The sequence below is a fragment of the Ambystoma mexicanum genome, chromosome 6p (assembly GCF_040938575.1).
Source record: "Ambystoma mexicanum isolate Mex_15411 chromosome 6p, UKY_AmexF1_1, whole genome shotgun sequence".
Taxonomy (NCBI): Eukaryota; Metazoa; Chordata; class Amphibia; order Caudata; family Ambystomatidae; genus Ambystoma; species Ambystoma mexicanum.
This window is the reverse complement of record NC_090935.1, coordinates 973,512,801-973,530,238: the sequence shown is the minus strand read 5'-3', so window position 1 is coordinate 973,530,238 and position 17,438 is coordinate 973,512,801. Positions and strand designations below refer to the sequence as shown.

The 17,438-nt window shown below is 46.5% G+C and overlaps 1 protein-coding gene across 3 annotated transcripts in view; it reads right to left on the bottom strand.

Annotated features, from left to right (window-relative positions):
• Nucleotides 1-17,438, bottom strand: part of CSNK1G3 (casein kinase 1 gamma 3) — a 1,399,476-nt gene that overhangs the window by 702,058 nt on the left and 679,980 nt on the right. For all 3 annotated transcript variants that reach the window (XM_069625586.1, XM_069625585.1, XM_069625587.1), the window contains one exon: nt 12,154-12,388. In XM_069625586.1, coding sequence (XP_069481687.1) covers nt 12,154-12,388 — 235 coding nt within the window. The remainder of the gene's footprint in view (nt 1-12,153; nt 12,389-17,438) is intronic.

Genomic DNA, 17,438 nt, shown 5'->3' with positions numbered 1-17,438 from the left:
AATTTGTTAAAGAAAAATCGCTAACGGAGTATGTAATGTTTGATACTTACCTTCAACTTTTTTTTTCCAACCTTTCTTTATTATTTCAAAGTTACAATCCTTAGGTAAGTACACAACTCCCCCAAAAATCCCCCCTGCCTCGATACCCCAACTAAAGTCTCACAACTTGCCCTCCCACTATAACACACTTAATGTCTTTCCTTATATCATCCCATCTACCCATATCAATGTCTCAAACGTGCAATAATAATCCCAACATCAAACAGCCAGGAAGCTGTCGTAGTCCAGCACAATCTTGACTAAGGGGCGTGACTCCAGGAGACTGTCCAGCTTGTGCCTTGTCCATCCGATATCGTCTATACGGACCCCAATAATCAAACGGCCTACTGATACTCGAAAGCGTAGAAGCAAACATGAATTCCCTTTGTTCACATCCATCCATACAGTCCAGCCACTTAGCAAAGGTGGGGGGAGACGCTTTCCCCCACGCCCTGGCCACAAGATATCTAGCAATCACAGATGCCATGCCCAATCATTTTTTTTCTGTACGATCATCACCCTCAATCAGAGCCAAAATCCACGTTTCCGGTAAGTATGTTTGCACAGCTGGCAGCATTGTCGATACAGCCAGTTCAACTTCCTCCCAGTAAGTCCTGATTTTAGGGCAACTCCAGCACACATGATAAAAATCTGCTCATTGCCATATCAGGACATTATTGTACACATAAAGAAGCTTGGGCAGTACCACCATCTTTGCTAAAGCAATTCGGGCGGCCTGGGATAATGGGAGCCGCATCCACGCATCCACTTTCTGCTCCAAACTTTCTAACAACAGAAGGTAGTTGTCTTTATACAGCTTATCTCTAACCGTGGATACCATAATACCCAGGTAACGAATGCCTTCCGGGCACCACCGAAACTCCTCACCTACACCTGCCCTCTGCACCACCGGGGTCAGGGGAAGCACCTCTGACTTCTGCCAGTTAATCCTAAACCCAGACAATTCCCCAAACCTAATCACCTCTTGCATTAATGGAGGCAAGTTCTTGCGTGGATACTTAACAAAGAAGAACATCATCAGCATACAAGGATATAATGGACAGATGTGTGCGAGCATAGATCCCCCCGCTCTGCATGTGCTTCTCTAACGTGACATTCCAGGGGTTCCATCGCTAAAGCAAAGAGAACAGGGGAGAAGGGACACCCCCCTGCCTTGTGAGGGATATATCTGTGCCGAAACAATGCCATTAGTGTATATCGCTGCCCTAGGCACCGAGTATTGGAGTTTTATCCATTTGATGTACGTCAGCCCCAAGCCAGACCGTCGAAGGACTTCGAACAAAAAGGGCCACTCGAGCGAATCAAATGCCTTCTCGGCATCTAAGGCTGCCACGACCATTGGGATGTCTGTGTTCACATTATGCAAACGGGTAACCAGGCATCGTAAATTATTTTGGGTTGAGCGTCCCGGAATGAATACCGCCTGATCCGGCAACACCAGGGCAGGCATATGAGGAAGTAACCGCTTAACCAGAACCTTAGCCAAAATGTTACTATCCGTGTTTATAAGAGAGAGTGGTCTATAGGAGGATAGACGGAAGGGGTCTTTCCCAGGGTTCAGCAGTACAGTAATCAAAGCAGGCCTAGTGGACTCAGGGAGAGTACCATTAGCCATAGCACTCTCATACATAGCCATAAGATGGGGTATAACCGGATCAGGTAGGTCTTCTAGAATTCAGCGGTAATACCATCCACTCCCGGGGTCTTCCCGTTAGGTATCGCCTCGCAAATCTCCTATTCGGTGAGGGGTTCATTGAGGGCACCACCCTGCTCTGGATCCAGCCAGCCCAGAGCCACCTCATCTAGGTACTGCATAAACGCATTGTGCCCAGGAGTGGGCTGCGACGCATATAGCCGATCGTAGTATTGCCGGAACCTCTCATTTATCCCTTCTAGATCACGGATACCCGTCCCATCATGCCCCTCAATTTCAGTTATGCTGGTGGAAGGGCGCTCTTTACGAAGAGCCCAGGCCAACGTCTTACTAGGCCTATCCCCTTCTCCATACTTAGTTGCCTGTATCGGATCCCCCAAATATCTATCCTCACCAGTCGCCAACTCCTGTAGTTTCTCCAGAAGCAGCTTCAACTCCTCACGAAGTTCAGGTGTATCCTGATACCCTTACTTCTTCTCCCTCATCTTGATATCGCCCTCAATCATTCTCATGGACTTCCTAATGGCTTTCAGCACTCCACCTTCCTTGGAAATGCAGCACCCTCGTATGTAACTTTTTTTTTAAACATGTTTTTATTGTTTTCAAATACAACTCTGAGAACATGAACCTCTCCCAACTTCCCATTACCCTCCCCCCACCCCGCCCGGAAGATTTCCAAATGTCTCTGTTGCACGTGTGATTGTCTATGATGAGAATATGTCTGAGATTCTTATATTGTGCGGGCACCATTGCCCCATATAGTCTGATTGTAGGTAGTTCAGTATCTCTCCCCATTCCTTTGTGAACAATTCTTTTGTTCCTTGTATTGTGTGTGTGAGCTTTTCCATGATTGTGCCCATACTTTCTGGAGCCAAGTATAGATCAGTGGGGGTTCTTGTTTTTCCAGTTTTGGGCTATTGATGCCCAAGCTGCTATGAGAAGCCCCATGAAGCTTCTCCATTGTGGTTTCCTGAATTTCCTTGCTGCCTGGTCTTTTATGCCGCATAGCCACACTTTCTCATCTAGCTGATTGGCATCAGGGAACATCTTGATAATTTCCTTCTTTATTTCCGACCAGAAAGCCTTGATCTCCCCCACAGTCCCACCAGATGTGTCTCCACGTGACCACCTCTGAGCAGCCTCTCCAGCATGTGTTCAGAGTTTGGGGGTACATGGCGTGTAGCCTGTCCGGTGTAAGGTGCCTTTGGATCACCACTTTTAGCCACATTTCCCTTTTTTGGACTGATCGGGTCATTTTTGGTATGGTGCTCCACATATCTTCCCACTGTTTTTTGTGAATTTCCTCCCCCAATGTCTTTGTCCACTTGACCATGTATGCCCATTTGAGTTCCTCTTTCTGGGAGTTGATGTAATAGTTGAAGTGGTAATAACACTGGAAAATCTACAGAGGGGTAGGATGGGAGGGCGATTAGGAATACGTTGGAGGAACATCCAGTCAAAAGAACGTTACCAGTTGTTAAGTAACTTGTTCTTCGAATGGATTGTGTCCTCCAACGTATTCCTCATCTTAGATCGACTCCCAAATCAGTGTAAAAAGCTCTCTGAAGGAGGGAGTAGAATTTTTTATATTATATAGCTGAATACAGCACTGCTTTACCAAAAGCAAGCTCTTCAGAGTGGGAAGCATCCAGATTATAGAATTTAGAAAAAGTGTGCAGCAATGACCAAGTTGCTGCTTCACAAATAGATTTTAATGGAACACCTCTTTGAAGGGCTGTCGAAGAGGCTATGCCTCTGGTAGAATGGGACCGCAAGCATTCTGGTGGATCTTTGCCCGCCAATCTGTAGCATTCTGAAATGCAAAGCACAATCCAATGTGATAGCGTTTGTTTTGACACTGATTGACCCAATTTCCTTCCGGTGTAGCGAATGAAAAGTTGATTATCCACTCTAAGCTTGGAGAGCCTAGAAATGTAAAAGCTTAGAACTCTTCTCAAGTCCAGCCTGTGCAATCTTTCCTCCTCCTTACTGGGATGAGGTGGAGGATAGAGCACGGGCCGGATAATTTTCTGATTTAAATGGAAATCAGACAACTTTTGGTAAGAATGAGGGTTTAACCCTCAATACAACTCTGTTTCTGTGGAAAACAGTATAGGTGGCCCAGAAGACAGCCTGTAATTCGCTCACTCTTCGTGCAGATGTTAAAGCAACTAAGAAATAGGTTTTCAACGTTAGTAATCTTAATGGACAAGTGTGCAAGTATTCAAAAGGGGCACACATTTAAAATATTTGGAACCAGATTAAGGTCCCAAACTGGGACTTGGAAAGAAGGAGGCAACACATTGGTGAGTCCCTTTAAGAATTGTATTATCAAAAGGAATGTTTTCTTCCAAAGAGCGCTTGAAAATGGAAAGCGCTGCAAGATAACCTTTAATGGTCCCAACATTGAAGCCTCCATGTGCCAGGGACAAGAGGAAAGACAACACTTATGGGATAGAACACAGAAAAGGATCAACATTCTTTTCCCTGCACCAGTTGCAAAACTTCTTCCAGTGGCAATGGTACAGAGATCTTGTTACTGGTCTTTTTGCCGAAAGCAACACCTCCATGACGTCATCTGAAATGTCCCAATCCTTGTTCTCAGTCTTTCAGATACCACGCATGAAGGTTGAGAGTCCTGACCTCTGGATGCAGAACCTGGCGCTCCATTTGTGAGAGAAGGTCCTCTCTCTGAGGAAGACGTAATGGAGGGCAGATGGACATGTCTAGAATGTCCGGGTACCACGTTCTCCTGGCCCAATCCGGGGCAATTAGGATCATACGGTTTCTGAACCGTCTCAATCTCCTGATGACTTGAGGAATGACGGGAATCAGATGGAACGCGGATAGCAGTGGGAAGTTCCACTCCACCACAAACACGTCCCCTAGGGCTCCTCTCGAGGGAAATTCAATTGAGCAATACTTTTCACACTTCCAGTTGATTCCAGTCGCAAACTAGTCTACTTGAGGGGTTCCCCAAAGGGTGAAGATCTCCTGAAGGACTTCCTGAGCCAGTTCCCACTCATGGGACACCGTACTCTGCCTGCTCAGAGCGTCCGCCATCATATTCTCCTCCCCGGCTAGATGAACTGCTGTCAAGGAGATTCCTTCTTGAATTGCCCAATACGAGAGCCGCATTGCCTCTCTGCACAGAGGTAGTGACCCTACACCTCCTTTTTTGTTTAGGTAATGCATGGCCACTGTGTTGTCTGTCATTATCAGGACATTCTTTCCCTTGGCAGATGGCAGAAAAGCCTTCAGCGCTAGTCTGATTGCTCTCAGCTTTAAAAGGTTTATGTGTAGTTTGGACTCCGATGGAGACCAACAATCACTGATTGTCAGATCGTTGGCATGAGCTCCCCACCCCATGAGTGAGGCGTCCGTCACTACTGTAATCTCCGGCCTTCGTTGCCAAAAATGTTCTCCTTTTAGGATGTTCTCTGTGCAAGTCCACCACAGAAGATCCTGCCGAACCTTGTTCGGAATCTGAAGGAGATCCGTCATTTGTCCTGAGAACTGGGACCATTGAGTCTTTAGAGCCCACTGAAGGGATCTCATCCTCAGGTGTGTTTCTGGCACTAGGAAAATGCAGGAGGCCATGAGGCCAAGCAACCTTAAGAAGTCGTAGGCCTGGAGATTTTGGGCATTTTGGAATTTGGAAGCCATCTGAACAAAGTCTTGAGCCCTCGACTTGGGAGGCTCTTTCCCAAAGATGTGTCTAATACAGCCCCTATGTACTGGAGCTGTTGGGAAGGTTTCATTTGTGACTTCTTGAAATTGAGGGAGAAGCCCAGTCTGTGGAGGAAGTGGCAGGTGACTTTCAGATGATACAGGCCTTGTTCGGCAGAATGCGCCCTGATCAACCAATCGTCCAGGTAGGGGTAGACGTGAATTCCGCCCCCCCCCCACTCTCCTGAGGTGCGCACCACTGCCATCAAATTGGTGAAGACCCTCAGGTCAGAGGTCAACCCGAATGGTAGGACTCGAAACTGATAGTGCGAGTCGCCAACTACGAACCTCAGGTATTTTCTGTGCTTGAGATGGATTGGCACATGAAAATAAGCATCCTGGAGGTCCAATGACACCAACCAATCCTAAAGCTGAAGGGCCTGAAGGATTTGAGAAAGAGTGATGATCTTGTCCTTCCTGTTCAAGCCTCTTAAGTCCAAGATGGGTCTCAGTGCTCGGTCCTTTTTGGGAATCAAAAAATATGGTGAGTGCCATCCCTTGTTCTTCTCCGCTACAGGTACTGGTTCTATAGCACCTTTCTCCAGCAGGATTAAGACTTCCTGCTGTAGGAGCGGGTCTGGAAACTTCAAAGAGTGTCTCCCTGGTGGATTGGTTTGAGGTTGTGTTAGAAAAGGGAGGCATTAACCTTGGGCTATTATTTCTATAGCCCAAACAGCCCAAACATCTGAGGTAATGGCTCGCCATTCTTGCAGATGCTGGGACAGCCTGCCTCCCACAGGTGTCTTGTGATGCAAGTACTCAAAGTGGTTTTGGGGCAGTTGCTGTGGCCGCTGATGGTAAAGAGGCTGCAGCTGGGGCTGGCTTTGCACGTTGACCTCGTCCACCACGAGTGGCTTTTCTCTGGCCTCTTTCACTGGCCATTCCTCTCGCCTTACCATATGAGGAGTAGTACCGATAGGATCGTCCCCTCCAAGATTGTCCTGATGCACGAAAAGGCTGAGGTTGCCTAATAGCAGCTCCTAAAGATTGGGCAGCCGCTTTTGATGTCTAACCTCTCAAGGCTCTCGTGAGCCTTGTTGCCAAAAAGGTGAGACCCATCAAAGGGCATGTTCAAAAGACGGTTTTGCACATCTGGTGTGAAACCCGACTTTCTCAACCACGCAAATCTGCGCATCACTGTACTAGTGGCCATGGACCTGCTCACACTATCTGCAGTGTCCAATCCGGACTGAAGAGATTCCTGCATGCCCTCCTTTCCATCTCCAATGATGGCTAGGAATCCTTCCCTTTCTTCCCCTTCTGGTATGTGCTCCGCCACCATTGCAATGCAATCCCACAGAGTGTACGGAAATTTTGCCAAGGCATATGTGGAGTTGCCCGATTTTAACGCCATACTCCCAGCTGAAAATACCTTGCGTGTCCAACCATCCACATGCTTGCCGTCCCTATCCGGAGGGATGGAAGGGTACGCCACCAAATTTGAAGCTGTGGCTGCCTGGACCACCAGACTCTCAGGAGTAGTGTGTTTGGACAGATAGCCGGGGCCGCTACTGGAAGAGCGGTATTTTTAAGTGAGGGACTTATTCACAGGAGGACTAGAGTCCGGGGTCTCCCAATTTTCAGCCACCCTATTTTGTAAGGCTACATGGAAGGGTAAAATCGGATCTTCGGTGAGGCCATGATCCAATATATAAGTCAGATCATCCTGGATGAACTGAATTGATGGTTTAGCCCATTCTAAATAATCAACCACCTTTGTCATCAGCTGCCTGTATGAGGGACTGGTATGTTCCCCTGATTCAACGCTTGAGGCTTTTCGGTCGGATTTTCGACCTACCTGTAGTTTTACCTTCCTCTCTCAAAAGATCTTGCCCATCATTGCCTGACCCTTCGTACAGGCCTCCATGTAGTAGCCTTCACCAAGGCACTACAGACATTATCGGTGCGGATCCGTGATGGACATTTTGGAACGCAGGATTTACATTTCTTGAACCACGAACGCAGGGTAGTCGGGGTCGACGAGGACATCTCGAATACCTACTTCACAATAACTGTGTCACAGAACTATCGAGGTGCTGAGTCTCTGAAGCAACATGTACTGCGGAAAAAACTGAACTGAGGCCAACGGGCGCCGTGCGTGCTACTTGTATACCCGATGACATCACCCTTGATGGAGGCCTTCGAGAGACTTCGACTCGACATCAACGCATGGCGGTCTCTGCTGAGAAAGAATTTCCGAATACATCTAAGATGAGGAATATGTTGGAGGACACAATCCATTCGAAATAGGACTGCTAAGCTGCATGTTTGAGCAGTTTGTATGGATATCCTCTATTCCTCAGCTGATTAATTAGGGCATTGGCCTGTCTGTTGTAGTCATCTCTGAAAGTCATTACTGTAGGGTAAATTCTCCGGGAGCGCTCTAAGATGTTGGCTGCTGAACAGTAAGATGGAGTTCTGGTCAGTCTCTTTTAAGAACAAAGTGGTGTAAATCTTACCATGGTGCTGTTTGATTTAGAGATCTACAAAGGTATCTCAACTTTATCCGATTGGTGAGTAAATTGTGTCATGACTATTACGCCAGTCTATAAATGATTCCAGAGAGTCTTCTGAACCACACCAGATGAAAAAAATATCTATGTACCTTTTCTCGCTTTTTATATATGGTAAGTATGGGTTGCACGAATAGATGTGCATGGCTTCAAAATCCGACAAACAGGTTTGTAAGGCTGCGAGCAAAGACTGCACCCATAGCGGTGCCCTTTCTTTGAATACACAATTGCCAAATGCTATTCTTTTTTCTCACATAATACAATGAGCAGTAATTCGACAAAAACCTTGTGGGGACATCATGTGGGTCAGAACGCTGATCTATTAAATAATCTGAATTGCATCATCCTGTGGAATTGTTGGTGTATAGTGAATTTATGTCACAACTGACTAATAACTCCATGTCTGCGAGAAAACCCATGCCATCACACAGTCTAATGGCAGAAGTAGCATCTTGTAAGTAGGATTGTTTTCTCTAGAATAGTGGTTGTAAGAATCTATCTAGATATTTACCACCAGGTTCCAACACCGATCCACAAAGCGAGACGATGGGATGCCCCTGTGGATCTAAAGGAGTCTGAGAATTTTTGGTAGTGTGTAAATGGCAAGATTATGCACATCCCGGGGAGTACAAAACATAGCTTTGTGTTGTGTAAGAAAACCACTGCCACAACGTACAGTGCACAATTCCTGTAAGTGCATCATGACTGGATCAGTGCAAACCTGAGAATAATTATATGGGTTGGCTATTAGGTTCTTGACCATTCTCTCTCTGTCTGGTATCCATGATAACAATCCCACCCCCCCCTTATCTGCTGGTTTAATTACTATTGAGTAGTTTTCCCGCGGAGCACAAAACTCCATGGGGGACAGATTTCTTTGACTGGAACAGTTATTTAATGCTGCATGTCGTAGTCATTTAAGAACCACATTATTGAAAGTTAATATTTCACAAGGAATCTCCTGGTCAGCAGGTGTAAAAGTGCACAGTGGTGTGAAGGTAGTATCGCACAGTTGTCAAACTCTGCCCTGTTGGGACAATAGTTAGCTAGTCTGACCTTACTAAAGAAATTATGTAATTCTAGCTCCACAGTGTCTTTGTTGACTCTATACGAAGGCGCAAAGCTCAGGCCTTTCATTTATTTGAGCTGCTGTAAAAGTAATGACAGATGGATAAAAAATGGGGAGGTCTATCAAGGGTAATAGCGCTGTCTGGCACTGAAGGTACCCTGAACCCCTCAATTCTGGTAGTTCCATTCTCTCTGTGCAGGGCATCGTCCTTGCGACTGCCCTTTCCCTAAAAAAGACCTGTTGGATGTATCGGGTTGTTCTTGGCATAGGCATGCAGCAATGATACTCCTGTGGGAGGCCTGCCAGTCCTAGAAGAAGTGGGGGGTCCCATCTGCGCCATTGTCGCCAGAGCCATCAGTGCCAAGGCAAAACACGCCAGCACCTTGGCAAAGATGTCAAGCATCTTTATGTAAATGTTTCTCCATTTCTCTAGGGTGGAGGATTGGAACCCAAAGGGTACCTGAGCCCCCTTCTCTGGGCATTCCCTGGAGCGGTAGCTCATCTTCTGAGATGTAGAATACCGGTGGCAAGCATGCAAGCATCCACTCAGCGAGCAAGACTTCTTGCAATGCTTTCTTTATCTCCTTTTCCTTGCGTGGGAGCAATCTCTCGATCGACATTTGGTGCTGCGCAGTATCCAATGGGACCGCACGACTCCCCCCCGCCCCTTTAGTCTTGTGGACACTTTTTCCCCTTGGGCATTCGGGTGCATTAAATGGCAAAACCTACAGTCCTGGGTGTGGTGGTCCTCACCCAAGCAAGAGAGAAAAATCTTAATCCAATAATGAAATCTGCCGGCCGCAATCCGTACAAGGTTTGAAACCTGAAGCGTTCGTTGGATTGGGCAGGACTAAAATATTTTGAAAAGAAAATTGAACAGTGTGTTCGTCACAGGGTGCCTCAATGTATACTGGCCCTGACAATATCCAGCGTCGAGAGGCGTTGTGTGCAACAGACCCAGAGCTGCAACCCCAAGTGGCAAAAACAGCCACGCTGTGGCTTGGATATCATAGATGAGGAATCCATTGGAGGGAGGAATACATTAGAAGGCTTCTTGTTTTTTGTCATCCCGGAGAAATTCTACCATGGCACAGATTTTGAACAACAGTTCACGGTCATCTTGGCCAGGATGGTAAGCGATTTTAGACCTGGATTGTGATAGCTGTGTTGATAATTACTCTTGCCAAAGGAATCAAGCTGCCTACCCTTCCTAGCAGGAGGGACAGCTCATGGCTTTCAAGGATTGGCCAACCTTCCCCTTGCTGCAGCAGAGACCACATAATCAAGACTAGGCTGATTATGGAGGAATTGTCTCATCAAAACGGTCCTTTTTTGGCAGAAACCCTTTCATGGTTTTCATGGCGACAAGGCAGTCTTCCCAAATGTCATATAGGATTGGAATGGATACTACTGTCTTTTCTGAACTTCTGCCTACGTTGGGTAAAATAAACCTTCCTTTTTTTGTTCCGCTGAGAGACGATGGAACCATTTCGGGGCTTTAGTCATGGTGGAGTGGAAAGCCCCAATTTCATCCGGAGGGGAGTCCCTTGGGGGAGCTCCTACAGTTCACCGTCTGCTGGCACAAAATCATTGAACTCATCTGCACTGGAAGAGTGAGGCCGTATCTGGCTATATATCCTCGTGTAAATCCATGTTTGAGGAGATATCAAGAGGCGGCTGTTCCTATGGTGTAAGAAGACTGTGATGGTGCTGCAGAGGCCAAGGCCGGGACGGCCGAACGGGCATTGGGTCCAGAGGGGGGGGGGGGGGGAACAGTAGGGATCATCTGGACTTCTTACACAAGAGTTTGAAGCGTGGACAAAATGTCCATGGAGCAGTAGCATGGCTCAGGATGTGGCTGCAAAGGGCCTGGCAAGTCCATGGAAGGCAGTGTTGGTGCAGCAAGCACTGGTGGAGGCAGAGGCTAGGCTGGAGGCCTCTTCCTCAGAAAACACAGCCTTTTGAGTCCTTAAAAGTAGGTGTCAATCGTGTGCTCTAAAATGTCTCCCAAATGTTGGCGGGCACTGCCAAGCTGGGTAGGGCATAAGACTGCAGCGTGCAGAGGGGCTGTTTAGGCCCCTTGGGGGTAACCTCAGCTGTGCAGGAGCTGAAAGTGGACACGCTGAAGCAGAGCTTGAGGACAAGGCCACAGACGAATGAACAGTCAAAGCCGTTGGCGGGATATAAGGCAAATGGCTTAAGACGTGATTCTCAATGAGGTTGGGGATGAAGTAGTCGACAGAGGAGGATTGGAGTGTTTTGAGGCAGTCAACATGGAAGTCGTCGACTGAGCAGTCAGCGGTTTTAGCTTCGTGGATGACTTTTCATCGATGATGGGGTCGTTGACGGTTTAGGAATATTATGGCACGAGAACGTGCACACTAAGGCATTCATGGATGTTTATTGTTTTGTCTTTGAGGTGGATAGTTTGCGCAACAATGGAGGTGTTTTCAGGCACAGCAAGCTTATCAGAACCTGGCAGAGTATGGGTGGAATCGCCTTTCTTCACCCTGTTTCTCACAGGAACTTTCTCGTGGGATCTCAACTTTTTAGAAGAGGTAGCAGGTTCTGTGGACCTGCTAGGATGCAGAGGCACAGCTTCTCACTGAAGAAGAGTCAGATGCCACAGTTCCTTAGTCAAGCTAAGCCACAAGTCTCCTGTGTCTGCCCCTTTAGAGCCTTGTTCGAGAAAGACCAGACTGATATATGGAGCAGGAATCCAGACGAGCCAAGTATAAATAATGAAGACACTCCTGGTGCACGTCCTACACATGATTGTAGGTTAGTCAAATCTTGTGAATTCTCATGCGTACACTCAAATGAGGATCTGTTGCTTAAGACAATGGCCAGATGATTGTAACAGCAATTTACAAAGCATTATGTGAATTAAGGACCAAAAGAAAAACATAAGGACAAACTGGTTAACATGAGTTGCAACTGTAGAAAAAGCAGTCTCGCCAAATTAAATGCAAGCAGAGCAGCAATCTGTCAACAATATGCACAAAAACATGAAAGGCACTACTGCATGTTGAGCATTTATAAAAGACATGCACTTAACCTGAAATAATCAACTTGTGATTATGTGTTTAAGACACCAAGTCCAATAAGCATACAATGTAAAAACTCACCTTTTCCTAAATGTGTGTTTATACTCATGTATCTTGCTGTTCCTGTAAGGCTTTTGTGTTCCCGGTACGGTATGTGCTTCTTGGTCTCTGGATCTATGTATTCTTTTGCCAAGCCAAAATCAATAATGTGAATAATTTGTTGGGATTTGTTTCCTGGTCGCCCTATCAAAAAGTTCTCAGGTTTTACATCTCTGTATATCAAGTTCTTTGAGTGGACATATTCCATGCGAGAAATCTTTGAGGAGAAAAAGAAGAAAGGACAGCAAAAGGTTAGACATTTTTAAGCAAACATGGGTTTTGAAAATTTAGGAAACACATAAAAACAAAAACTGAAGAGCTTTTAAAGCATTTGTGATATCAGCAGAATTCAATTATTTAGGAAAATAATGCAAAATTGATGGGTGCTTATTTTGCAGGGGTTTGAAAATCAACATGGTAAAAAATCAGTGCTGCAGATATGATTGAGGATAGTACTCCCTATTTTTTAACTTTGAGAGTAAATGTTATTTCAAAGTAGTAAAAATGAGTTTTGTCCTCCACAAAAGTATATGAAAATCCAGACAACGCATCCAAAAAGTTAAAACTGTACAGAAACCATTATGCGGCAGCATTCCACATCATGACAGAAAAGTGGATTCCTCTCAAACAGATAAAACACAGTGTGCAGTAGAACAAACGCCCTCTCACAAATGGACCAGATGAGCACTAACAATGTGAGATTTTCCTGCATCCAAAAAAATAGATACTACAGCAGAATAAACCTTTTTGAAGCTTCCCTCACAAAGAAATGGTTATCTTGAGCAGGAGCCAATCAGACTTTCCTTCCACAAACAGAAAAGGTGAATATGGGCAACAACAATGCAAGCTGACAACATGTATAAAAGGCGGAGTGGATCTGTGCAAGTTAAGCAAGGGTAGAAGATCCCTACACAGGGAACAGATAAGAAATGGGTCTATATACCAGGTGCCACACAGGCTTCAGGACTGCACACTCCCCTCATACTATAGAGAAAGTATACCAGGGACCATGGTATAGCATTCTTTCCTTGAATTTAACAGGAACATATGGGTCTCAACAGTAGAAGATTGCCACAGAGAAATTGGCCCTAGCAGTTGATGTTCCACTCGCATAGAGAAGAAACTGACTGGGATGGCGCACTGCAAGCACTTCCACGCTAAACAGGTAAATGAAGGCATCAGAAATGCAAGCTTCACACTCATAGAATGGGAAAAGCATTGGCCTTAGTCTAAATTGCCCTCCAAAGACCTTGCCCAGCAGGGGGTAAGTGATACAAGTGCTCCTCACATACAATAGCAATAGCATAACAGCAGTAGAACAGAAACAGTTAATTGCTCCTCAAGTGCAAGTGCCTCACAGATGGAACTAATATAGCATTGATCGTGACTAATTCAAATGCAAGGACTAACTCTGCATCCCGAATCAGAAAAATTCCACATAGTAAGAATTTACTAAACCATAATTAGCAGGAATTCCACCTTAAAACATAACCTGTGTACCATTTCCCAGCTACTCTAATGCTGGTCCACTTCCTAAAGAATTTTGCAGAAAGGGAGGTTAATATTACAGCAGGACGAGTCACTCAATAGGACTAATTATTCCTCTACAAACGTCTGCACATTTGATATCTTCTTTATATTTACATTTTTAAGACAGCTACACAGTAAAGAAAGCATGACTTGTATTATGTGTGTTGAGGTTTGATAGAAGAATTGTCTGTTGATTACTGGAACTAGTAGTGCTTAATGGTATGCCAGTGTTGTGATACGATAGAACAGAGATGAAAGTTCTCGATGCTAAAGAACAAGTTACTTCTTACCTTGTAACATTCTTTCGACGGGATGTTCCTCCGACGTATTCCTTATTTTAGATATCTCCTTCCAGCTCTGCTGGCCTCGGAAAAATTTCTCTCTCTAGAGGGCGCTGCGCGTCGACATCCTCCGAGTCGATGTCCCTCGACAGCCGCCGTATCGACGTTGTCATCCTGCCTATAAAGGCCGCGCGCAGCGTCCGTTGCTCAGTTCCGATTTGTAGCCCACAATAATACTTTCTGGACTAAACTAATCACCCTGAAGGAGCGTAAGCTGCAACAACAAGGGAAGTAGAACTGCAGGGATGGATGGGAGGGTCGATGAGGAATATGTCGGAGGAACATCCCGTCGAAAGAACGTTACAAGGTAAGAAGTAACTTGTTCTTCGAAGGCAGTGTGTCCTCCGACGTATTCCTCATCTTAGATAGGCTCCCATAGCAGTATTCTATTATCGGAGGAGGGAGTACTGACTTCACGCTGTCTTCTATTGATGAATAGAATGCAGTACAGCCCTTCCAAACCTAGTCTCTTGACTGGAGGAGGAATCCAAATTGTAAAAACGTGTAAAGGTATGGACAGACGACCATGTAGCGGCCGCACAGATGTCTTTTACCGGCACGCCTCTTTTGAGGGCCGATGAAGCTGCAATACCTCTGGTCGAATGAGCCCTAAGGTTTTGAGGGGGCTCTTTCCCTGCCAGTTTATAACATTCCAGAATGGCTAGAATGATCCATCTGGAAATGGTCTGCTTAGTTATTGGTAACCCCAGCTTGTGACCTGCGTAACCTACAAACAGCTGGTCTGCCTGTCTTATCCTGGCTAGTCTACTGATGAAAAACTTAAAGCCCTCCTAGGGTCTAGCCTGTGTAACCTCTCTTCCTCTTTCCCCGGGTGAGGAGGAGGATAGAAAGATGGTAGGGTAATCTTCTGAGTGATATGGAATTCAGAAACCACCTTTGGGAGGAAATTAGGCTTCACTTGCAGGACAACTTTGTCTTTGTGAAATATTGTGTGAGGGGGTTTACAAGAAAGAGCTTGTAATTCGCTCACCCTTCTAGCAGATGTAAGTGCTATTAATAAAACAGTTTTAAGGGTAAGGAATCTTAACGAACAAGAATGGAGAGGTTCGAAAGGTGTGCCCATCAGGAAAGTTAGTACTAAGTTTAAATCCCATAGGGGAACTTGGAATGGTCTTGGGGGATAAACATTGGTTAACCCCTTTAGAAACTGTATTACCAAGGGTAATTTGAAATAGGATGGTTCTTCCGCAGTACGCTTAAAGATGGATAGCGCTGCGAGATAACCCTTAATGGTGCCAACTTGAAGGCCTGAATTTGCCAAATATAGTAGGAAGGACAAAACCATTGGTGTACCACATGAAAAAGGGTCGATATTCTGTTCTCTACACCAGCTGCAAAATCTGTTCCAACGGCAGCGGTATAAAGACTTTGTTGGTGGCCTCCTTGCCGAAAGCAACACCTCCATAACATCATCAGGGAGGTCCCAATCCTTGTACCTCAGCCTTTCAGAAGCCAAGCGTGAAGGTTGAGGGTTTTGATGTCTGGATGGAGAACCTGACCTCCCTTCTGTGAGAGTAGGTTCTCTCTGAGTGGAAGTCGAATTGGAGGGCAGATTGACAAGTCTAGAAGGTCCGGGTACCATGTTCTCCTGGCCCAATCCGGGGCAATTAGGATCATGGTTCCCCGGAATCTTCTCAACCTCCTGATCATTTGAGGAATGACAGGGATCGGTGGGAACGCGTACAGAAGCGGAAACTCCCAGTCCACTATGAACGCGTCTCCCAGAGCTCCTCTCGGGGGAAATTCCCTTGAGCAGAACAGGTCGCATTTCCTGTTTAGGCTGGTGGCGAACAGATCTACCTGAGGGGTTCCCCAAAGGGCGAAGATCTCTTGAAGGACTTCCTGAGCTAGCTCCCACTCGTGGGAGACTGTTCTGCCTGCTCAGAGCGTCCGCTGTCAAGTTCTTCTCTCCGGCTAGGTGAACTGCCGATAGAGAGATTCCTTCTTGGATTGCCCAAAACCAGAGCTGCATCGCCTCTCTGCACAGGGGTAGTGATCCTACGCCTCCTCTTTTGTTGAGGTAATGCACGGCCACCGTGTTGTCCGTCATTATCAGGACGTTCTTCCCTTGTACAGCTGGCAGGAACGCCTTCAGAGCAAGTCTGATGGCTCTCAGCTCTAACAGGTTGATATGTAGTCTGGACTCCGATGGAGACCAACGACCGCTGATGGTCAAGTCGTTGGCGTGGGCTCCCCACCCCGGGAGTGAGGTATCCGTGACTACTGTTATCTCCGGCCAGGGTTGCCAAAACTGTTCTCCTTTCAGAATGTTCTCCTGACAGGCCCACCACTGAAGGTCTCGAGCCACCCTGCCGGGAACCTGAAGAAGATCTGTCATTCTCCCTGAGAATTGTGACCACTGAGTCCTCAGTGCCCACTGGAGGGATCTCATTCTCAAGCGAGCCTCTGGCACTAGGAAAATGCAGGATGCCATGAGGCCTAGCAACCTCAAAAAGTCGAAGGCTGGGAGACGTTGGGCATGTTGGAACTTGGTAACCATCTGTAGAATATCTTGAGCCCTCACCTCTGGTGGCGAGGCTTTTCCCAGGGAAGTGTCCAGGATCGCTCCCATGAACTGGAGTCTCTGCCATGGTATCATTTGTGACTTCTTTAAATTGAGGGAGAAGCCCAGTCTGTGAAGGAAGTGGCACACATGATTTAGCTGGATCTGAGCTTGTTCCGAAGAAACAGCAGTGATCAACCAATCGTCCAGGTAGGGGTAGACGTGAATCCCTTCCCTCCTTAGACTTGCAGCCACTACCGACATTAACTTGGTGAAGACCCTCCGGGCGGAGGTCAGCCCAAATGGCAGCACTCGAAATTGATAGTGAGAGTTGCCAATTGCGAACCTCAGGTATTTCCTGTGTTTGAGATGGATAGGCACATGGAAATAAGCGTCCTGAAGGTCCAGAGATACCAACCAGTCCTGGAACTGAAGGGCCTGGAGGATCTGAGAAAGAGTGACCATCTTGAATTTGTCTTTTCTGAGGAATTTGTTCAATTCTCGCAAGTCCAAGATGGGTCTCAGTCCTCCGTCTTTCTTTGGAATGAGAAAGTAAGGGGAGTACCAGCCCTTGTTCCTCTCCGCTACAGGTACCGGTTCTATGGCACCTTTCTCTAGCAGGTCCAAAATTTCCTGCAAGAGGAGCGGATCTGGAGCTTTCTGAGAGCTGATCCCCGGTGGATGACTCTGAGGTATACATAGGAAAGGCAGGCAGTAACCTTGGGCAACTGTTTCCAATGCCCAAGCATCTGACGTGATAGCCTGCCATTCCGCCAGATGTTGAGTCAACCTGCCTCCTACAGGTGTCCTGTGAGGGAAGTCTTCAGAGTGGTTTTGGGGCGGCTGATGCAGATGCCGATGGTAAAGAGGCA